The 23,569-nt window shown below is 43.4% G+C and overlaps 1 protein-coding gene across 3 annotated transcripts in view; it reads left to right on the top strand.

Moving 5' to 3' along the window:
• Window positions 1-23,569, top strand: part of KIN (Kin17 DNA and RNA binding protein) — a 40,629-nt gene that overhangs the window by 6,830 nt on the left and 10,230 nt on the right. For 2 of the 3 annotated variants that reach the window (XM_078450459.1, XM_078450458.2), the window contains exons 3-11: window positions 2,627-2,670; window positions 2,754-2,876; window positions 3,651-3,832; window positions 6,932-6,980; window positions 7,933-7,990; window positions 15,238-15,367; window positions 17,919-17,969; window positions 20,984-21,052; window positions 21,952-22,051. In XM_078450459.1, the coding sequence (XP_078306585.1) occupies window positions 2,627-2,670; window positions 2,754-2,876; window positions 3,651-3,832; window positions 6,932-6,980; window positions 7,933-7,990; window positions 15,238-15,367; window positions 17,919-17,969; window positions 20,984-21,052; window positions 21,952-22,051 (806 nt within the window). The remainder of the gene's footprint in view (window positions 1-2,626; window positions 2,671-2,753; window positions 2,877-3,650; window positions 3,833-6,931; window positions 6,981-7,932; window positions 7,991-15,237; window positions 15,368-17,918; window positions 17,970-20,983; window positions 21,053-21,951; window positions 22,052-23,569) is intronic. The other variant, XM_078450460.2, reaches the window with a different exon arrangement.

Raw genomic sequence — 23,569 nt, 5'->3', positions numbered from 1 at the left:
TAGTTTCTTCAAGATTAGCTGCAGTGTGGATTCTGGAACCATGTCAGGGAACTTTTGTGCACTATTACATTATGATCCCTCGATATTTCACTTTAGATGGAGCTTGTCCCCACGCATGGTTTTATGTCATCATGCACTGGTCATTTGGAAAATATTGGTTCACCGAGTGTTCCGAATAGTGACACGTTTTGTTACATAGTAGCGTAAAATCATACTTTTTAATGTTATCAGTGTCATCGGACAGGTCCTTTAGTATTGGGAGGGACGTCAGGCTCACGATGGCCGATGCTAGTTTACCAGATTCAATTTTTTGCTGGAAAGCTCACATTTTATCGTCGGCAACAAATGATAAACAAGTGTCAGCCGTTTTCCTTGACGTGACAAGGCTCGCTTTGCTTATTTTTGACCAAATGTCTGCTAAATACCCGATTTTGAATAACCGTAGTTGATCGGTCCGTCATCCTTTCAAGTAGAGGTGGTGCGCGGTGACAGAGGTAGTTCTGTGCATGGCTCAGACCATCGCACGAGTGCTGCGCTCAAGTCAAGCCCCAGGCGGCGGTGGAAGTGCTACGTTCCCGAGCCCGTCCCAGCGCACAGGGTGTGAGACGGAGCCCCGCAGGCTGAGATTTAGTACTGTCCCACCGCCCCGTCAAGGACGTTCTTGGCGAAACCAGCATTGATTCTCACCCGCGAGTGCATGTCCGTGAAGAATCCTCTGGCTGCCTGTGCAGGCTGGCCTCGCCGCCCACTGCCCTGACTTGGCTGAGACGCCAGCAGGTGTCCCCTGTGTGGCTTTTGTGCCATCAAAGCAGGTAACACGGTGAAAAAGGCCAAAATTGTTTATCTGTGAACCACACGAAACCACCTTGATTTCCACGGGGCTGCACGAGCCACATTTGGGGAAATATCATCCTGGCAAGAGCCATCTACGCTGGGCTTTTCCTCTCCGCCCCCTTTTACTGCATCCACGTAGCTGCCCAGTTTCCATCTTGCTCTTTATCTTTCTTCGGTGGATAACGCTCTTAACTACCCACAAACATCTCTCTGTTTTCCATTCTTTCCTGGCTCTCCTCCTCCTCCTCCTCCTCCTGCTGCCTGCTTGCTTCCTTAGCTCCTCTTTCTTTCCTCCCAGCTCCTCCAGTGCAGGAATGTTCCTCAGGGTGTCCGCTCGGCTTCCTTCAGTCCACATTACCCAGGCTCCAAGAGTTCTGTCATTCTTCCAGCTGTTCCCTTTGTGTTGGGTGACTCCTCAGTCTTACTGTTCATTCCTGATTATCTGTCCTAAGTTGTAGATTTTTTTTTTTTTTCTGGGAAGTTGTAATCTATATTTCTGAAGGCTCTCCCAAAGCCAACATTTTAAAGCCACGCACGGTACTCTGTCCACCACACCTATCGTGTGCTGGCTGACAATACCTACTCGGAATGCTAAGCTGGGACTTCCCTGTTGTTGATTCTCCTCTGCAGTGTCCTTTAAACTCACCTCCTCGCCATTCTCCCAGCCCTAGTCATCATTCTCATCATGTGTCACCTAAATTAATTCCGTGACTTCCTCACTGATCTCCCAGCCGCAGCTTCTGTCCCTCCTGTCCGTGTTTTATGCCCATGGTTCACAAACCACCATGTGCGTCAGAATCACCGTGAGGGCTTGTGACAACAGTGGCAGATTCTAATTCCATAGATCTGGGCTGGGGCTGGAGACGTGCTGTTTCTATCAAGTTCCCAGGTAATGTTGATGCTACTGTTGTAGGGACCACACTTTGAGAATTCTTGTTCTTTCTAGATCACAGATTTTCACAGACTAACTCCTAAGTAAATTATTTGGTGCTTTGCCACTGCCTGCATAAAACCCACCCTCTTGAGCATGACATTCGAGGTACTTCAAAGATCAGCCCCGCCATTATTTTCCAGCTCTGTCCTCCCCCCCCCGGCCCCCACCGTTCTTCTGTTATGTCCCACCATGTCCCTCCTTTCTGTCTACTCACAACATTAGCTCAGTGAGGTCATCATTTCCCAGACGTGATGCTTCCGTGTTTCTCTGCCAGCTGGGAGTGGCCTTCTCTTCCTCTCCACCTATAAGCTCTGATGTCTACTTCCCTGCCCTCGTTAAAGATCGCCAGCGGGCATCCCTCAACTCCGTGACATTGTGCTACATCTCTTTTGCAGTTCGCCTCGTGTTATGATTGGTTCTGCTAGATTGGAACCTGGGTCAAGATTTAGGTTTTATTCACCTGTGTTTACCCAGCACGTAACACAGTGTATTCCGTGCAGAGGGACACATTGAGTACCAGTTTCACGTGGAATCAGGGAAGTTTTGTTATCGTCGGAAGAATGGTTTTATTATGCCACGCTCAGTCACGCTAAGAGACTTCACGGAGGAACCTTTCTAGACCCGTGGAGTCACTTGTGCTGTGGTTGCTCCGCCAAGCCTGGAAGCCTCAACTCCAAACTGACCTGTAACTGAAATCCTCGAAAGCTGTAAACTTTCGGGATTCCTTCCCTTTTCAGTTCTTGAGGGTTCCTAACAGGTAGTCACATAGATGTGTCATGTATCATTTGGGCATTCACACTGTATGGTGGCTTTGTATTTGTAGAATTACCTTAATGCTTTCCTTCCTTTCCTTATTAGGGAATTCCGAAATGACTTTCTAGAACTTCTCAGGAGACGCTTTGGTAAGCATCTGGGTACTGTGCGCACAACAACTTCCTAATCTGTAAACCTGCTCCGGGTTGACGGTGTGCTGTTTTGTTCTCAGGCACTAAGAGAGTCCACAACAACATCGTGTACAATGAGTATATCAGCCACCGGGAGCACATCCACATGAATGCCACCCAGTGGGAGACTCTGACTGATTTTACCAAGTGGCTGGGCAGAGAAGGTGAGAAGAAGACGGGGTCTGAGCAGCTGTTGCGTGGCTCGGGGGCAGAGACACAATTGTCACGGTTTCTGTGTACGTTTACGGAAAAGAGGGCGAGCAGGGCAGTTAAAAACTGGCGGAGGGGAGCATAATCTTCCGGGACTCATTTTGTGTGTTCCACCCGAACGCCGCATCCTCTCATTCGGGTTAAGGGTTATTACCAGTCCTCCCCCTCTTACGCCCCCGTACTCATTTTACTTTCTGAGGCTTTTGTTACCCCCGCGCAAGGAGCTTTTTAAAACTTTGCTGCAGCTTTTTCCATTTCTAATCTTCATAGGATGAACTTGGAAGGAGAGGGCAAGGAGCCGTGACATGTATCACGTACTCAGTGTGTTACTTGATTCCATTTTACGGGGCAAATTTCTATTAAGTTAGTAGAATATCATGTACTCGTCGGATGTTAAATACTTAGACACAGTTAAATAATTACTAAGCAAGATGATACTTCTTTCCTGTATTTCCCTGGCGTACATAGTTGACTTAGCCCAGGTAGTTAAAAATCAGAATGATAATTTTTTCTGTTCAAGGAGATAAAGTATCCCACTTAAAATATCTAAATTTTATCAACTGTGAGTATGGAAAATCCATGGGCCGCATTAATTTGTGTATTTGAATGTGTTTGAATGAGTGTATTTGAATGAATAAGTACATGACGCAGAGATGGAACGCATTTATATTTCCCTTTAGTTTTGGTTGTGTACGAGTTTACTTGTTATTTTTTTTTTTCTTTTTAAGGCTTGTGCAAGGTGGATGAGACGCCGAAGGGCTGGTATATTCAGTATATCGACAGGGACCCAGAAACTATCCGCCGGCAACTGGAACTGGAGAAGAAGAAGAAGCAGGACCTTGATGATGAAGAGAAGACAGCCAAGTTTATTGAAGAACAAGTGAGAAGAGGTCTGGAAGGGAAAGAACAGGTGGGCAGCAGTGTCATTCAGGGAGGCAATGGGAAAAGGTCTCAAGAAGCAAAATTTTTAAGCATCGAGTTGAGTTTGGCAGATGCTGTTCCTTACCGAAGAGGAGAATGAGCATGGCGGAGTCTAAAAGGCCAGCTTCTGGAGTCGAGGCCAGCCTGGGTCCCATCTCTGACTTACTGACTCTTGATCTTATAGAATTCTATAGTTCTAAACCTCAGCTTCCTTATGGTTAAGGTGCAGGTGATAACTAATGGGGGAGACACAGCAGATGACATCACCCGGCCGTAATTAGCACGATGCCGGAGTGAAACACAGTGTGGGAACCTAGGTGCCAGCGCCTGCCCCAGCCTGGACGGGATGTAGACTGTTTGAATCAGGCACATACAACCTGTGGGCCTGAAGAATCAACAGGCCGAACCCAGGTAAACGGGGAGACAGGGCATGGGGAAGGTGGTTCGGGTGTTAGAATAACTAGAGGAGGGCATTTACTTTAACAGATATTTATTGGGTACCCTCTGTGTGCCAAGCCTTCTTCTAGGCACTGGGGAGAGAGCAGTAAACAAAAGATAAAAACTCCCTGCCTCATGGTGCTTCCATACCAAAAGTTGTGTGTGTGTAGGAAAGCATAGCCTGTACATAGGTGGCGCTCCTAGCCATTTAGTATTTTAAAAACTTTATTGTGTGGGGCGCCTGGGTGGCTCAGTCAGTTGAGCGTCCGACTTCGGCTCAGGTCATGATCTCGCGGTCTGTGGGTTTGAGCCCCGCGTCGGGCTCTGTGCCGGAGCCTGCTTCGGATTCTGCGTCTCCCCCTCTCTCTCTGCCCCTCCCCTGCTCATGCTCTGTCTCTCTCTCTCTGTCAAAAATAAACATTAAAAAAAGAAAAAACTTTATTGTGGTATAAGATACATGTGCTGAAGTGTATGATGTGCGTTAATCTTAAGGTTACAGCTTAGTGAAATTTTACATATGGATGGATGGATGGATAGTAGATGGATGGATAGCTTATGAAATGACCACCCACATCAAGATACAGAACATTTTCAGTGTCATACTCATTCCCAGTTAATATTCCCTGTTCCCCAGGAAGGAACTGGTGTTCTGATGTGCCACTCTTAATTACTTGCCGGTTGGTTCATGAACTTCGTCAAAGTTCGTATGAACTTCGCCATACGGTACACTCTCTCTGTGTCTGGCTTCTTTAACTCAGACAGAATGTTCTTTATGTTTACTGCACCTGTGTCCTTTCCTACCAGTGTTTCACCCTTTTTAAAATTGATGTCTATTCCATTTTATGAATATCACACAATTGATCCATTGTCCTGCTGAGAAACATGTAGCTTGTTTTCAGGATTTGGCTATTATGAATACAGCTGCTCTGATCATTAATGTGCGTGTCTTATAGAAGCTGTTTATTACAGAGTGACGCAGGAAGGAAAAGGCAATAAGAAAGTAAAGATCCATTTATGAGTCAACTTTTATACCATGTTAATTGACCTTGATAAGTGGGTGGCTGTGCGTGTGTAATATGGTGCTGCTTTCATAAGCATGTATTTACGCCATCTTTTAGGAGGTTTCTATATTAAAATAGAAACAATGTTTAAAGCACTGTAGTTGTAAAATTTAACCCCTGCCTAAGATTGAAAAAAGATTTTTATTCTTGAAATTCTTTTACCTTTTTAAAATTTAGACCTCTGAGGGCACCTGGGAGGCTCAGTCGGTTAAGCATCTGACTTGGGCCCAGATCATGATCCTGCGGTCCGTGAGCTTGAGCCCCCTGTCGGGCTCTGTGCCGACAGCTCAGAGCCTGCTTCAGATTCTATGCCTCCCTCTCTCTCCGTCCCCCACTCATGCTCTGTCTCTCTCTGTCTCTGAAAAATGAATAAACATTAAAAAAATTAAAAAAAAAACACCTTTAAACCTCCGGGGGCATCTGGGTGGCTTAGTCAGTTAAGCACGCGACTCTTCGTTTCAGCTCAGGGCACGATCTCATGGTTTGCGAGTTTGAGCCTCACATTGGGCTCCGCGCTGACAGTGTGGAGTCTCCTTGGGATTCTCTCTCTCTGCTCCTTCCCTGCACTCTCTTTCTCTAAAAAACAAATAAACTTTAAAATAAAATGAAAATAAAATTTAAAGTTCTGTTTTCAGTGGAGGGAAAATTATAATTTCCTATTGTGGAAATTAAGAAGGATCACATCTTGTACAGAGGAACATGGTTTACCTTTTGGAATAGCGTTGTTTTGTAACATTTTTGCTTAATTCCATTAAGACCTTCAAGTTAATTCATACTTTCCAGGTATAAATAGCATCTTCCAGTAAAAGAAGTCCTACTGATCAGTGCTTCCTCATTCCACACTTAAACATGTCAGTTTTTTTAAAAGTAACATTGTGTCTTTTGTAAGATGTTAATGGACATTGCCTAAGGAAAGACTATCTCAGTTAGATCTCAAGAACATTTTTTTTAACGTTTTATTTATAAGAACATCTTTTCTGTTAGTAGAAACCACAGTTAACATTTATCAAACACTCTTGCAGGCGTGATGCTAAGTGTTTCCTTTATATCGTATTTAACCCTTATGATACCTCTGAATATGCACGTTATCCCTGTTTTAAAGACAGAATAGTTGAGGCATAAGGGAGATTGTGAGATTGGCAGGCGACAGAGCCAATACCGTGCAGAGGTGGGTTTTACCTGCACTTCTTCCTGAGTTCGTCTTAGACTCTCGATCTTAACAGTAAACCATCCCACAATATAGAAAGGTTTTGTTTTTTTAAGGTAATCCTCTAGCTAAAACTTTTAAAGTTTATTGTTTTATGTTGTTTCCATTTTAAATTGTAGCAGGAAGACAGATGTAGGTAAACTTCTGCAGTTTGGTCCAGAGAAGTCACTTTCTCCCCGCTTTGGAATAGTGCTCAGTGGAAGGATGTTTGCGGTACGTGTCATTTCTTGGCTAGGATCTTAATCACTTTGCACTTGTATTTGGAGCTGCCTTGCAACAATGGGTAGGAAGTCAGCACCTGGGCCTACTGAGTACTGATGGCAAATACACTATAAACCAAAGCTTCACACTCTTTTTTTTTTTTTTTTTTTTTTCCTTTTAGGAGGCTCCTGTTTTTACGGAATTAAGCAGAGAAAATGATGAAGAAAAAGGTAGTTTTACTTTTTTTTTTCTTCTTCTAATATGGATGCTTTCCTATCGGCCCTGCCAAAAACTAGCAACAGGTTTGGGAGCAAGACCTGTACTGTGTCTGGATCGCACTGTTCTCGCCCATATGTGAAAAAGTTGTAACGATGAACCGGGTAGGATGCCTTCAGCTACAAGTAAGAAAACTGACCAAAGGGAGCCTCAGTAGTAAGGAAATGGCTTGCTCTAACAAGAGTCCCAGGGGCAGGCCATCGGTCAGCAGCGGGACACGAGGTAGCTGTGGGCACTTTCGGCCACTGTATGTAGACCCAGCATTGTCCAGAGGATGACAGAGGGCATCTCTTCTAGAGTCCCCTGTGTGAGCCAGGAAACTTTACCTAGAAGACACTCCTCCGGCCAGCAGACTTCCTTCTGAATGTCACTGGCCAGACCCTATCAGCCTCCACCTCAAAGGCAGTCGCTGGGAAAGGAAGCGGGATTATTTTGATTGCTTTAGAGCAAAAGAACCTTACAAAGCCTCCCCCCCCCCACCCCTGCCCCCGCCTCCTAATCCCATCACTTTGAGCATTAGGTTTTCAACATGCAAATTTACAGAGGATACAGACACAGTGTGAGAAGTGTGAACACCTAAACAAAATTGGAGTTCTGTCCCCTTAGCAAGGGCAGAAGGGGACAGTGGAGGTGGAGAACAGCCAAGGCAGCCTTTCCCAGCTCCGAGCATCTGCCCAGTGCGCTTCTCTGCAGGAGTGTATCATCTCTGGATAGGAGCATTCCAGCTCTCGTTCATGCCGACCGTCCGGGAACTTCTGTGTGGATGTGGTGTGGTATCTTATCTGAGAAGTGTTATAATTTCCCTGAAATATATACGTATATATGTATAAATGAAGTGTGTGTGCATGGGTAGGAAATGAAACGTGTAAAATGCGTAACAAACTATAGCACTGTTTTTTCTTCCAGTTACATTCAATTTGAATAAAGGAGCATGTAGTTCAGCAGCAACATCATCCAAATCAAGGTGAGCTACGTGAATAGGTATCTTAGAACTCGAGGATTTCTGTGAAATGTTGATGACTACATTTTAAAAGCTGCAGTATTGTGGGTGTTTTTTTTTTTTCTGGTTGTAATTTTCTTCTTCGTTTTGTTTTTGTTTGGTGGTGGTTGTGTTTTTCAGCAACTGTTTTTTTCCCTGATTTGCCTATGATGATATGATTCCCCCTTTTGAGGAAAGGCCTACTCTGATCACGTGCTTCCCATGACAAATCTTTGTCTCTCTGGGAGTCCTTCTCCACTTAATAATTCCTTCTGTGCTACTGCGGTGCTATTTGGTTTTCTTTTTCCTTTTTTTCTTTTGTTTTGCTATTTGTTTTTCTATCAGAGCCCACGTCTCAAGTTTAAATATTAGCTGGAGTGTACAGTTTTTGTTCTGTCTACCGTATTAAGATCTTGTGAGAATAGAGACAAAGTCATTCGCCTAACTTCTCAGCACCTAGTACAGTGTAAATGCCCTGGTCAGCACTCAGTGACGACTGCCTTCCGGGCTACGCGATGTAGTAACAGAATGGGGCTTGCCAGCTTTTTCTGGGAAAGGCCCTACAGTAAATAGTTTAGACATCATTGGCCATATGTCTTTGTCACAACCACTTAGCTGCTATCGGAGCGAGAAAGCAGCCAGAGACAATATGTAAACAAGCGATCGTGGCTGTATTCCAGTAAAATCTTATTTATAAACACAGGCAGCAGGCTGCATCTGCCCCTTAGGTTGTAGTTTGCCAAGTCCTGGAACAGCATGTAGTCAGGTACTTCTCACTTTTCACATTCTCTTCTCTTGCAGTTCTTAGACATTCTTTCACCACATCTCTGCTCACTATCTGTGATGCGCAGTGTGTCCAGTTGTTTATGAAGATAAAAAAAAAAAAAAAGACAAGATATTCAGGAAGGCACCTCCTCCTGACACCTTCCCATTATCTACCAGAAATTAGTTTTGAGTTGGCCAATCTTTGTTATTTTACTTAGTATTTTACATATTGTTTATTGAAGACCTAACTCAGGTTTTCTGGTTAATTTATTAGGCGAGTATTTATTTACACGACGAAGTAAGTGGCGAGGAGAGTTGAAGGAACTAGACAGACTGAGGGAGCACGTAATACTGCTTCAGAATGGCTGGCCGGAGGTCTTCACTTTGGTCGAAATATTTCAGAATTGACACCTACATTAGAGATCGTGAAGGAAGCGGTCAGCTGGGTTCTACACGTGGTACCCTTGAAAATTCTTTTCAAAGTAGTGGTCTGATAGGACCCGGAAGACAGATTTAAATATGTCAGATCACACGTTGCCTTATGGTTTTAGACCTGTACGTGTTTCCCTCCAGTCTCCCTTATTATTTGTTATTCCCAAGTGTAGATAAATGTTAAACTTGGTCCCAGCGGCCCCCAAACTGGTCTCTCTCGTATTAGTTTTCTGTGGCTGCTGTAAATGACCAGAAACCAAGTGTCCTGAAAAAACAGGAATTTATTCTGTTTCCGGAAGCCAGAAGCGTGAAGTCAGAATCGCCAGCCGAGATCAGGCCACGTGCCAGGCGGTGCTTCCTCCGCGGGCCCCGGCGGGAATCCGTCCTTTGCCTCTTCCGGCTTCCGCTGGCTGCTGCCATCCCTCCGCTTGTGGCTGCACCCTTCAGTTTTCAAGAGCAGTGTCTTCACATCTCTCTTTGCCCCACCTTCTCTGTGCGTCAAGTCTGCCTGTTTCCCTCTTGAAAGGATGCATGTGTATAGAACCCATTCGGGCACCCCGGGATAGTCTCACCTCAGAATCTATAACCTAATCTCGTTCGCAAAGACCCTTTTCCCAGTAAGGTCGCATGTATCAACTCCAGGGATGAGGACCGGTTATCTTTGGGGTCTGCTGTTTAGCCTCCTGCACCCCGACGCCAGGCTTTGATGTCATTATAAAAGTAGTTTTATTTGACCAAGTTCCGTGTGTTCAGTCTCAAGTGTGTATACGGACGCGTAAATGGCGTCACAGATAATACAATGTTAAGACTCATCTAAATTTCCTTTTTCTGACATTATGGCCCATTTTTATAGAGGTTGGGATTTATTTTCCTATCGATTTATGTCTCTTGTATAGCTAAAGCTCAGAATGAATGAAGTGATCTAGATAGCAAAAATGGGTGTCTTAGGCTATACTGAGGCACGGAGGTGAGCCCTGCTCCTCCCGGCTTTGAACACAGGTTACTCGGTTCCCATTTCTGTTTTGGGGCTCCTCTTCTTTAACTGTGTTAGTTATTACTAACTGATGGCAGAATTCTAGGGCCCTTCTAGGAGCGAACGTTCCATCCGCAATCCGTTACTGTTCATTTCTTGCCTTGATTTTAGCCCCATCTTCACTGTCTCGGTTTGTCACCTTCTACTAGAACCTTTTTGGGGGAGGAGGGCTGTTATGGTGAGAGCAGCTAGTGGGAAGATTGAATGTAGTCCACAGCTGAAAAAAAATGGACTCTTGCCTTTTACTTCACCGTCATTGAGAGTGATATTTAATTTCCTATGCTTCTGGCGATGTTAAGTTCTTAAAATGATTTGTATAGGTTTTCTCTCTTGATTCTAAGCAGTATTTTCAGGATAGGGATTATCACTTTCTTGAAAGCTTGGTAAAATACTGTGTTAGTGTCAGCTGGCAAGGGAATACCTTTTACTATTAACTATTTATGTACTATTAACTATTTATGTACTATTTAGTTATTACTGTTAATAAGAGTATTACTGTTTAGTTATTACTATTACTATTAGTATAACTAATTACTATTAGTTATAGTAATACTATTACTGTTAGTATAACTATTAGTTATTACTATTTAGTTATTACTATTAACTATTTATGTACTATTTAACACTTTTGTGACAGTCATTAGTTTATTCAACTTTGCAATATAATCTTGATCATATGAATTTCAATAATTTGCATCATTTTTATTTTTCTAGACTCTCCTTTTTATCTAGCCTCTCAAATTTAGTATCTGTTTCATTACTCTTTCAAAATACCAACTTTTTGGGGTGCCTGAGTGGCTCAGTCGGTTAAGTGTCCAACTCCTGATTTCTGCTCAGGTCATGATCTCAGCTCGTGAGATCAATCCCCTGTGCGTTGGCTTGGGCTTGGGATTCTCTGTGTCCCTCTCTTTCTGACCCTCCCCTGCTCGGACGTGCCCTCTCTCGCTCTCTCTCTTTCAAAATAAATAAACATAAAAAAGCCCAACTTTTTAATTTCTTGATAATATAATTTCTCTGGTTTCTGTGTTAGTGATTTCTGTCCTTCATAATGTCTTCTGTCAGCATTTCTTAAATTCTTCATCATTCATTTTAGCTCTAACGGAATCTTGATATTGCAAGCAGAAGGATCTAGATGTCAAGCCCTACCATGTCTTTCTCTCTCTTTTTTTTTAATAAGCAATTAAAATTTTATTTTATTTATTTATTTATTTTTAAGAAAGAGAAAACATGAACGGAAGAGAAGGGGAGAGGGAGAGAGAGAAACTTTTTTTTCTTTTAAGTTTATTTATTTTGAGAGAGAGTGGGCAGGGGAGGGGCAGTGAGAGAGGGAGAGAGAGAATTCTGTGTCACTGTCAGCGCAGAGCCCAACGTGGGGCTTGAACCCACAAACAGAGAGATCATGACCTGAGCCAAAATCAAGAGTCAGATGCTTAACCCACTAGGCCACCCCGATGCCCCAGAGAATCTTCAACAGGCTCCGTGCCCAGTGCAGAGCCCAACACAGGGCTCGATCCCATGACCCTGGGATCATAACCTGAGCCAAAATCAAGAGTTGGATGGTCGGGGCGCGCCTGGGTGGCTCGGTCGGTTGAGCGTCCGACTTTGGCTCAGGTCATGAGCTTGCAGGTCGTGAATTCGAGCCCCGTGTCGGGCTTTGTGCTGACAGCTCAGAGCCTGGAGCCTGTTTCGGATTCTGTGTCTCTTTCTGTCTCTGCCCCTTCCTCGCTCGCTCGCTCTCTCAAAAATAAAGATTTTTTTTAAAAATTAAAAAAAAAGTTGGACACTCAACCGACGGAGCCGCCCAGGTGCCCCTCTTTCTCTTGTTAAAGACTCAGTATCTTTGGTCATCACCTGTGAGATAAATTGTCTTTTTTTTCCATGCTCTTATGTGACCATTGTGATCCGGTGCATCCCCCACCACTTGTACTCCAGCTCTGCTAAATTATTTGTGCTGTCCTAGACGAGCCGTGCTGGCTCACCCTGACTTTTCTCGGTGTCTGCCGTTCCCCCTTCCCGGGACACCCTTCCATGTCTATTCTCCCACCTGTGGTGAGATCCTGATGGGCTATTCTGTTCATCTTTTTATCCCCGCTGCTTGTCACCTTGTAGACATCTAACAATGCCAAATAAATTGTCTTGACAGAAGACTCTTTTTTCTATTCAGTTTAGGTGTTTTTGTGCGGCGAAATATATATAACACGACGTTTACCATTTTGACCGTTTTTAAGTGCACGGGTCAGTGGCAGCAAATAGATTCACATTGTGTCTGTGACCAGCATCCATCTGCCAGACTTTCTCGTCACCCCGAACTGAAACTGTACTCGTTAAACCCTAACTCCCCGTTTCCCACCCCACCAGACCCCAGTGACCTCTGTCCTGCTTTCTGTCTCTGTGAACGTGACTGTTCTAATCTCCTCCTACGAGTGGAATCATACAGAGGTTGCCCTTCCGTGACTGGCTTCTTTCACTCACTGTAATGTCCTCAAGGTACATCCACCTTGTGGTCATGTGTCAGAATTTCCCTCCCTTTTAAGGCTGAATACTCTCCTGTTGTCGTGTAGACCACATTTTGTTCGTCTCTTCATCGGCCATTGGACATTTGGAGTCATTGCCACCTTTTGGTGATCACAGATAATGCTGTTCTGAACACTGGTGCACAGATACGTGTTCGAGTCCCTTCTTTCAGTCCTTTGGGTATACACCCAGGAGTGGAGTCGCTCGACTGTAGGATGGCCCTGCGCTTGCTTTGTTTAAGAACTGCCTGGCTGCTTCCCATAGCACTTGCTCCAGTCGTGCATTTGCACCAACAGTGCACAAGGTTCCAGGGCGCCCCGTCCTCACCAACGCTTCTCTTTTCTGTATTTTTCTTACACAAGCCATCCTAAGAGATGGGAAGTGTTGTCTCACGTGCTCTGGAGTTACGTTTCCCTGATGGTTAGTGTTGTGAAGCATCTTTTCATGGACTTTTTGACCATTTACGTGTCTTCTTTGGAGAAATGCCTTTTGCTCACTTATTAATGGGGTTGTTTGTTTTTTATGCCGCTTAGTTTCAAGAAGAATGTCTCAAGATTCCAGGTTGAGATGAATACCGAAATACCGAAATAATTTATCAATGTATCCGAGGACTCAGTATTGATCAAATTTGGGGAATTATGGAGAATGTGAAAAGGGTCAGAAAGCAGAAACATAAGCACTGACTATAGGAGGAAATAGGTGGTTTGTAAACGTAATCACTAGACCCCCCCAATTACCCACTTAAACCTCATTCCCCTTTTGCTAGGGTTATTAGCGCCTCTTACGTGGACACAGTGTGGTAGATTGTGATCTGGAATTAGTGCTAAGTTTCGTGGATTTCTAGCTAAAGGTACTTTTAAATCTCAAGAAACTTTTTTGCTTCATTTTTAAAATATTCACTTTGAGAGAGAGCAAGCGCACGAGCAGGGGAGGGGCAGAGAGAGGGACGCTGTCAGCGCAGAGCCTGACACGGGGCTCGAACTCACAAACCGTGGGATCATGACCTGAGCCGAAATCAAGAGTCAGACGCTTAACCGACTGAGCCACCCAGGTGCCCCTAAAGAACCTTTCTTTAAGCAGCAAGTTGAAGCGTTTATCTTTATACGGGCTTAATCTGTTCAGAACCAAATGTATGTTATGTACAATTGTCACAAACCTGGGAAATGTGTCCACTGACAGAATGAGAACTTAGAAATATATTCAGAGGATTGACTTATGGGACAAAACCCAGCAAGTGACATTTCAAAAGGATAAATTGAAAACCTTCCAGTTAGGTAAAGAGAGAACATGAACTTCCACGAAGACCGAGTCAGGGGGTCCTGAACTGCAGAAGAGAAGTAGGGATCATAGTTGACTCCAAGCTGAACAGGACTCGTTAGAGTGACCTGGCTGCCAGTAAGTCCAGTGCTGTCTTTAAATGCCTTAAAAAAAAGTCCAAAGAATAATTCAAGGTTGTTTTTCTGTTAATCACACTTTTCTCTTGGTTATCCCCATAGGGGCTTCATGCACATATTTTCGTCTATTCGTCATTTGCAGATATGACAAACTAAATGATTAGACTGACAAGATTCAGTTAGCAAATATTAACTGAGCATGTGTTTTATGTGAGTCACTAGACGGTTACTGCTCCTTTACAACAAAAAATAAGTAAATACAAACATACACACCTGATTACATGTACAAATCATATATGCAAATGATTACAATGCAAAGTGGAGTGTGATACACGCCACAGAGACAGCAAGATCCAAGACGCCTCGTGAAGAAAGGATCTTAACAGAATTGGGACAAATGGAGATAGATAAATGGAGAGATTGTTCTACGTATGAAAGAGGCACGTGTAAATCTGCAAAGGCATGAAACACGGCGTGGCTCGATCAATAATGAGTTGTTCAGAATGGCCAGTGTATATAATAAGTTAGAGATAGCATTCTTGGGCCAGTGGGGACAATTTTATATTGCGGTGCAAATTTTAGAATTTACACCGTCAATTCTAGGCAGGCGGGAGCAATCAAAAATTAAGTGACCTGTTGAGATTTTTGCCTTCAGAAAATAGAACTGGCAGTAATATGCGAGACTTCTTTACACGCATCTTACTTAGTCCTTGCAGTGAGCTATGAGTCGGGTCCCATTTTTATCCTGATTTGTAGATGAGGAACTCAGGTGTAGAAAGGTTAATCGCTCAGTCAGAAGCAGAAGTCTCCTTAAACCCTGGTCTGCCCAACCCCAAAGCCACGCTGCCACCACTCGGCCGTGCTGATCACCGTTGGCGCCAAGACAAGGGGTGAGGGGGAGGAGGGCGCTACGGCGGGACAGGTCACGTGTTCTCGCGCTCACAGTCCTGTAAGGCATAGAGACAGGTCCTTTATTGTTTCGACTGACCTGTTGTAAATGAATCGTGTAACAAATCTTTCCTGTGTTGTTCTTCTGCACGTTGGAAAGCCTGTGCATAGTGTCTGTTAACAGGTATGGCTCTTCTTTTCGCCAGCTCCTTGGGACCGAGCGCGTTGAAGACAGTCGGGAATGCGGCATCAGTTAAGCGAAAAGAATCTTCCCAGAGCACAGCTCGATCAAAAGAAAAGAAAAAAAAGAAATCCGCGCTCGATGAAATCATGGAGGTATAGTTTACCAGCCGCGTGTCGACTTTTCAGCTGTTAGAGGAATGATGTAGTTCAAACTGAGGAAGGTTAGGTAGTTTTGCCAGTTCTTAGATTACTGAAAGTCAAAAGCTGTGTAGACACTGGGCTAGGGGAGGGGTGTAGATCAGATGGAACTAAAGGAGTTGGAAGCCCCCCATCAAAGTTTAGTTTCTCGCTTCAAGTGCTGCCTTTAGAACTCTCCGTGTGCTCACGGTCAGTGGAATTCAGGCAGAAGGGCTGCGGCGGGGTCGAGAGCAGGAAGGAGCAGCTCTGTTTACCTTCCGTGGCTCAGTGAGACTGGCGTCCTCCACGGATTCCCGCCCACCACCCTGCGCTCTCCTGTCGCCTCTGACTTCCATTTGCCACCCCCCGGCCAGCAAGAGAAAGCCACGACGTACTTCTTATTTGACTGAACCTGATGCCAGGCCTATGTGATGAATCACTGGAAACCTGTGATTTGGGATCTGGGGCCAGACTTTGGCCCTAAATCTACCTGCAGCTCTAGAGCAGTGCTGCAGGAGGTTGTTAATATATTCCCTTTTTTTTCCTTTAATTTTTTAAATTATTTATTTATTTTTTATTTTATTTATTTAATTTATTTATTTTTCTTAATATTTGAGAGAAAGAGAGAGACAGAGCACAAGCAGGGGAGGGGCAGAGAGAGAGGGAGACACAGAACCCGAAGCAGGCTCCAGGCTCCGAGCTGTCGGCACAGAGCCCGACGTAGGGCTTGAACTCTCGAACCACGAGATCCTGACCGAGCCGAAGTCGGACGCTTAACCGACTGAGCCACCCCAGTGCCCCAATATATTCCTACATCTTCCTCGCTCCCTCTCCACACATAGCCTTACCTGATCAATCAATTTGTGAACCAAATAGAAAAGGAGAAGGACAGGTGAAGAGAAAGAATAAATGGATATAAGAAGCTAACTTTTTTTTTTTTTCTGTATTATCATTTCCTCTAGTCTCCCCAAACCCTCCTCTTCAGTTGTGAAGGGTTGAGAGGGAGCTATTTGGTCTTGCCCGTTACTGGGCGCTCCTACAATGCAGGCCAGTCTAAAAAGTTGAGATACGGTCACTCCGCCACTGAGCAAATACTGAGTTGTGTTATGTGCTGGGCATTGTGCAAGGTCCTGTGTCTGTATAATAGAGAGCAAAATACAGTCCTTGTGTGTCATGCTAGTAAGAGGGACGTCCCACGAACAAGTGAACCAGTGAGTGAGTTATGACAAAATGTTAAGTGCTAAGGAGGTCAGAGGGCGGGCCGTGGGGGAGAGCTTGGGAAAAGGTGCTACGGCAGGGAAGATCTCAACCTCAAAGCATATGAAGGAAAGATCCACGTGGCTGGAGCGTGATGAGTACAAGAGTGGTAGCATTTGAGGTTCGAGAGAGGAGGGGGAGTGACCTCTTAGATGTCTTAATAGGCCATGGCAGAGTTTCTGAATCTAATTCAAAGTCAAATGGAAAGCTACATCTACCTGCTTGGTGAGACATGCTAAATTTAGAATGCTCTTTGTTCATATTGGAAAATTGGAGAAATTAAAATGAGACTTATTACCAACCAAAGAATTGCAGTGTTCTGGCCCCTCGAAAGTTGGTACTTAGGGTTCACTTAAGACAGCTGAGGAAGAAGGAGGCGTGATACAGCCCCACAGCGACCAGACGGCACTCTTCTTTTGGACGCCCTTTTGCTTATGTCTCTCCAGGTTATATTTTTCTTCCCCTATATTCACAGGATTTATTGTCCTTATCAGACAGAGAAGCCCCTTTTTGCCATCAGAGTGTAGATAGAACTAACCATGCTGTGCAAAACTGGTATTAAGTGTGTATTAAGGTGCTTGTTTTAATGTTTCTTTATTTTGAGAGACAGCAGGAGCAGGGGAGGGAAGGAGAGAGAGGAGAGAGAGAATCCCAAGCAGGCTCTGCCCTGTCAGCACAGAGCCGGACACAGGGCTCGATTCCATGAACCGTGAGATCAGGACCTGAACTGAAGTCATGGGTCGGACGCTTAATCCACTGAGCCACCCAGGCACCCCGTGTTATGTTTTTACCACAAAAACATTGCTTGTTTTCCAGCTCATGACAGTCACGTGGGGGGAAGAAGGGAGGGGGCAGTATAGCGCTGGCAGATGGCCTTGAAGTGTTGACCAAGTAGAGGCCGCTGGTATTTGTTTTCTTGGTCAGTTGACTTGCTTCATCACATGTTGTTATCAAATCAAGTTCGTTTGTTTTTTCTAAACATTTTATTTTTAAGTAATCTCTGCACCCAACATGGGGCTTGAACCCATAACTACAAGATCAAGAGTAGCCCGCTTCGCAGACTAAACCCGCCAGGTGTCCCCCAAGTGTTTTTTTGAAATCAAAAATTAATTGCAAAAAAAGTTTATTTGTATTTGTCAGAGCTTGTAAGTTACACGGAGCCCCTTTCAGGCATATGTTTTATGGTGTTCTTTTGTTAAATAGAATGGTATTTGAAATAAATTAAGGATTTTAATGAGAGAATTCTGTGAATGTCTTATGTGTTCTACAGATCGAGGAGGAAAGAAAAAGAAGTACCCGAACAGACTATTGGCTACAGCCTGTACGTATTCAGCTGGAGTTCTCAAGTTCTAAACGCTTTTTAAAAAGAGCGAATGATTCAAAGAGCATTTGGTATAAATGACTTAAGTTTCTCAAACATACTTAAATCCTATGGATAGACCTTCCTGCCTTTTCTTTTCATCCGATCTTAAATTATCAGTTACACCTGTACTAGAGAGTAACTTCCCGTTTATAGGCTGGTGAGACTCCTTGAGTTTAATGCCAGATTTGTTTGTGGACATCTTGAATTGAAGCCTGGAATCGTTTCCAGTGTTTGCTAGAAGACAAGGGTCGTGTTTTCAGAAATGGGGCTGAAATGTAGAATTGTGAAAGCAGAAGTATTTGTTTTCAGTTTGCAGCTTATTGAACTTAGATTATCCCTTTAGGTACTTTGTTGAACAAAGGTGGTTTTAATTTTACAAACTCAAGTAGAGCTTTGTGTTTTATTGTGTATTTATTGTTCTATTGTTTTAAGATAATAATTTTGAAATATTTAAATAATTGCCAGAAATTATTATAGTTTGCTGATGCTCTGTTTTGAGCTTAGATGTGAAATTTTCAGAAGACGTTCAGGGTGCCTTCATTATTCTTTGAGAAGCTGGTTTGATCAGTGACAGGAGACCGAAAGGTAGTGAGAGTGTGTCATTTAGATAATTTTGATTAGAAACATAAGGTTAATAATAACCTTGATGGTCAGGAAGTCGTGAGCTCTCATTCAGGTCTTCGTGGTCCTTCTCCCTCTAGCTTGGAAACTCAGATCAGTGATTTCATGTCTTAGTCTGTGGTCTTCTACCTGGGAGGCATTTCCACCCGGTGACCACAGGAAGCATCGTGCAGTAATTCAGCTAACATGGAAATACTTACTGTGTTATATAGTGAATGAATCCTTTGTATGAATCACTTCAACTAATTCTTATATGAGCCCTGTATGGTAGTTATTGTTATGATTCCCATTTTACAGGTGAGAAAACTGAGGCAGAAAGCATTTGGGGGATTTCCCCAGGGTCGCAGAATAAGCACTTAGCCAGCTCTCTCTGGCAGTCTCATTCGGCAGGCTGTGCTCTGAGCGAGTGAATGTGCTGCTTCCTGTGATGTCTCAGGCGCCCGGACTCCCCGGCTGTAGCACGGGTCGGTCACGATTAGTAAGGGATGGGCCGAAGGGAAGTTTTGTGTGTTTTCTCCATCACAGTAGCTAGCATTTGAGTATTAATAGTTTGATTACTGTCTATGAAAATGTAATCAAGAATTTAGTCGAGAGGCGCCTGGGTGGCTCGGTTGGCTAAGCCTCCCGCTCTTGACTTCAGCTCAGGTCATGATCTCACGGTCGTGGGATAGAGCCCCTAGTCGGGCTCCACACAGGGCATGGAGGCTGCTTAAGGGTCTCTCTCCTTCCTCTGCTCACTCACGTGCTCTCTCTCTCTCACTCTCAAAAAAGAAAAGGAAGAAAAACAATTTTTTTTCCTGAAAGCAATTGTTCTTACCCAGAGAGTAATTCGCAAATCTTTAGAGAAGTGTTGTTTCCAAATTACATATGTTTTCCTACTATCGCCATCCTATCTCGTGGGGTGAAATGCATATTCTCATCAGTCTCCTAGGTGATTCTGATGTACGCCCTTCCTTACGAACCATTGGTTTAAAGGAAAAAGAAAGGAAACCAAAAGCAAAAGAAAAAAAAAAAAAAGACAACGCTTTCTACGTTTTAGCTAGTCCGAAAATTCTCTTCCCATTGATAATACTTCCAATTCAATTATATTTCCTGTTTGATAATTCTCTTATAACAGATTATTCAAATTCTCTTCCTACTTCCTCTTACGGAGTGTTACATTCAAAGGGAGGGTCGGCCAACAGTGCCACGATGATTCCATGTGTCTCTTATGTTGAAATGGGCAGTATGTTTGTTAAAATAACCAGCAGTCCCTCGAGCTAGATCGGAGAGCTTTAGTGTTTAAACTGAGTAAAGAAATATTTTGAACTGATCTATTGTGTGAGCAAGTGTCAGTAAGTCCAGTGATGTAATAAGTTAGCTTCAGATTATGAGTGTGTACCCATGAGGGCCTTTGAGAAATTGAGGCCAGAAATACTCTGATTAAGTCAGGGAAGCTGTTTTGGCATCATTTGGCTTCACTTAGAAAGTCTTAGACCGTTCACGTTTTCTCTTAAGCATGTCTTTCTACAGTTCCACACCCTCCCCCCAAAGTCCTCACTGAATTTTGATTAATATAATTTTTGGCCTGGCTTAGTGAAGTACTCGTGACCATCTAGTACCTCTGTTATATTCACTTGAAGTAGCAAATTCAGAATCGCTATAGTGACTGTAGCATGAAGTCAGGCGATTTATTTTTCCCAATCCGCCATTAGACAGCTAATCTAAATCAGCAACATGATGATAAAGAAGCAAACCCAGAATGCACAAATATGAAATAAGCCTAGATTTCTCTCCCACTTGAGAATTAGATGTTCAGAAGAACGATACTTTTAGCTGGAGCTAATCTGGAAGAATCCTGTGTGTATCAAAAATTCAGAGTAACATCACGAGAAGAGAACATTCTGGAAAAATGTCATGCATAAGCTCAAAGACATTTCCCTGCAATTCCCAGTGAGACTTGCCATCCGAGTTTTTACCAGCACTGAACACCAACGGTGTAATATCTTTGGCACCTTTCACTTCCTTGAATGGAAAGAAAGCAGCTCTCTCTGAAAGACCTGGATTAACAGGGTTGAGACTGACAGGTGAAAAGTCCTAGATTTCAGGGGACCTTCAGTGTGGAAATCAGCCTCGAGACAGGTGTTCTCTCCTTCTCGGTAACCATATCGAATAAAGGGAGAAAGAAGAAATAAAAGGTCACTCAGGGAACGTTTTGCCATGATTGGAAAGGCTTAGAACACCCGGATTTTTTCCTTAGCAGAGCAGTTACACTTTGCTATGATTTTTGGCGAGCATGGTTTAAATGAAGGAGTGAAACAGAGAAGATAACTTCTGTCTTTCATCTTTATTTTTTTGTTGTTATTTTCTAGGAAATCATTGTGAAAATTATAACCAAAAAACTCGGAGAGAAATATCATAAGAGAAAGGGTGTTGTTAAGGTAAGGCTGTGAGGCTGCGAGTGGACTCTGTGAAATTGACCGAATAAAGCCTTTTTGGTATTCCTGAAAGGTCAAGTCCTCAGGGCAGAAGCATTGTGTCTGAGGTTCTTGATGGTTCTGTAGAAGGAGAGCTGACTTCATAATTGGCGGAAAAGTGATTCCTTTGCAACCGTAATTTATATTTATACATACCGTGTGCTTTCCTCCTGGAGTAAACAATATGTATGAAGTCCCACGGGTGCCACGTAAACTCCCTCACTCACTGTGCAGGCCTTGCTAATCAGTGAGATGCATCCTCTTTGTTAACAATGGGCAATAAATATGATTATGTGCCTGGAGTTCCAAGGAGGGCTTCCTTGTTGTGTTTTGCCTGGGAGACTTTCAGCCGCTCTAAGATTTGAAAATTTGAAAATCAGCGCTCCAGTCCTTTTCCCTCTTTGCCGTCCCCTAAGAGTTTTATTCTGGCACCCAGCACTGTGCGTGCGTAAGTGCCCTTGTATTGTACTCGAAGCTGAGCATTGTCCCTCTCACTGTGTGTATCAAAGTCTTGTTCTAAGAACACCGACCAGTCTTTTATTCTTTGCAGATGAAAAGCCTCACTCGGCCTTGAACTGAATTCTTTATTAGGAAGCATAGAACCACTATCCTGTATACCTGAAACCAATATGTAAAACTGTGTCTTAAATAGACTGGAACTAAAGTGGAAAATGTAGTGAAATTTAAACAAATTTTAAGAAGCATAGAAGTCGTATATGGAATCTGTAAAATAGTGTCGTTGATAGGAGTTACTCTTCCCATTTGACTGGAATGCCGTTTGTTTTCATCTTACCTATTTCTGTCCTTTGAAGTTTGTGTTCGAGTATTTCTGCTACTATAAAAGTGTTGATTTCACATGACAGGAAGTAATTGACAAATACACAGCTGTCGTCAAGATGATCGACTCCGGAGACAAGCTGAAACTTGACCAGACTCATTTAGAAACAGTAATTCCAGCACCAGGTAAATCTTTCTGCAGACCATTTAACCTGTATGCTATCGAAATGAGTGATTCCATCCTTAAAACCATAGTTTTTTGACATTACTGGGTAGTTGTAGACGGGTTTCCTTTCATTGTAACTGATGCTCTTGATTTCAGGTGACGCAGTGGGTTTACCAGTCCTCTGCAAAAGCGCTTTTGTGGCATGAATAAGTTTTCCCTTCCTAAGATCCTTTTTCTCTGAAAGCAAAATACAAACTCATAGGGAAAAAAAGTCACTCAGACGCGGGTTATTATTATATCTCTTTAGCTGCCTGAGGTAGTAAAGTAAAAGTCTCTGCTGTTTGGCTTTTTCTTTTGCTTAAGGGTCTTTATCATTTGAGTAGCTCTGATATCTCGTTCGAATGCTTCTTCGGTTGGGTTGCCTGCCTCTGACCCGACCCTTCATAGTGACAGCACAGTGATCGTGTTAGTCTCCAAAACTGCTTATCAGGTCCTTTATTCTTTCCCAGGAAAATAAAACTCATTTTATGGTTGAAAAAAAAGAAATTTTTTAGCTTTAATGAGATGTAATTGACATACGATAAATTGCACTTGTGTAAAATATACAATTTGATCAGTTTTAAGACACGAATACTCTCTAAAACAATCCCTACAATCAGGATAATGAATGTATCCATCACCCCCCCCCAATTTCCTCACTCCCCTTTATCGTTCCCTGCCACTCCTCCACTGCTGCCTCCCATGTCCCCAAGACAACCACCTTTCTGCTGTCTGTCACTATAGATCAGTTTGTTTCTATCTAGAATTTTGTATGAATAAAACCATACCATGTGTCTTGTTTTTTGGTCTGGATCTTTCAGTACGTGTAATTATTTTGGATTCGTGCCTGTTGTCACATGTATGTGTCTGTAGCTCACTTCTCTCTGTTGCCAAGTAGTGTTTCCCGGTGTGGATATGCTACTTCTTGTTCATTCAGTCACCTGTTGATGGACATTTGTCTTGTTTACAGTTTGGGGCTGTTGCAAATAAAATTTCCAAGAATATCCATACGCAAGTCCTTATATGGACATATGGTTTCTCCCCTATTAAGAAGATACTTAGAAATAGAATGACTCCCTCATAGTAAGAGCCAAAGCAATCTAAATTTTTCTTTTTCTTTTTTTTTTTTTTTTTTTAGTGTTTATTTATTTTTGAGACAACGCAAGAGACAGAGTGCAAGCAAGGGAGGGACAGACAGAGGGAGACACAGAATCTGAAGCAGGCTCCAGGCTCTGAGCTGTCAGCCCAGAGCCTGACGCGGGGCTCGAACTCACAAGCCGTGAGATCATGACCTGAGCTGAGGTTGGACACTTAACCGACGGAGCCACTCAGGCACCCCAGTCTGAATTTCTTTCTAATGATTTCTGGGCTCTGAACATTTTCCCTTCCACTCCTTGCAGATTAAGTTTCCTCTGACAAGTGGAAAAAAACGTGAGGAGTCTTAGAATGCTATAGCGATCAGAGTATCTCCAGACTATACTTTAGAGTATTGCAGAGTT

Source organism: Panthera onca, chromosome B4 (assembly GCF_046562875.1).
Source record: "Panthera onca isolate mPanOnc1 chromosome B4, mPanOnc1 haplotype 2, whole genome shotgun sequence".
NCBI lineage: Eukaryota > Metazoa > Chordata > Mammalia > Carnivora > Felidae > Panthera > Panthera onca.
Note: the sequence above shows the minus strand (reverse complement) of the source record. Positions and strands in the feature narration are given on the sequence as shown.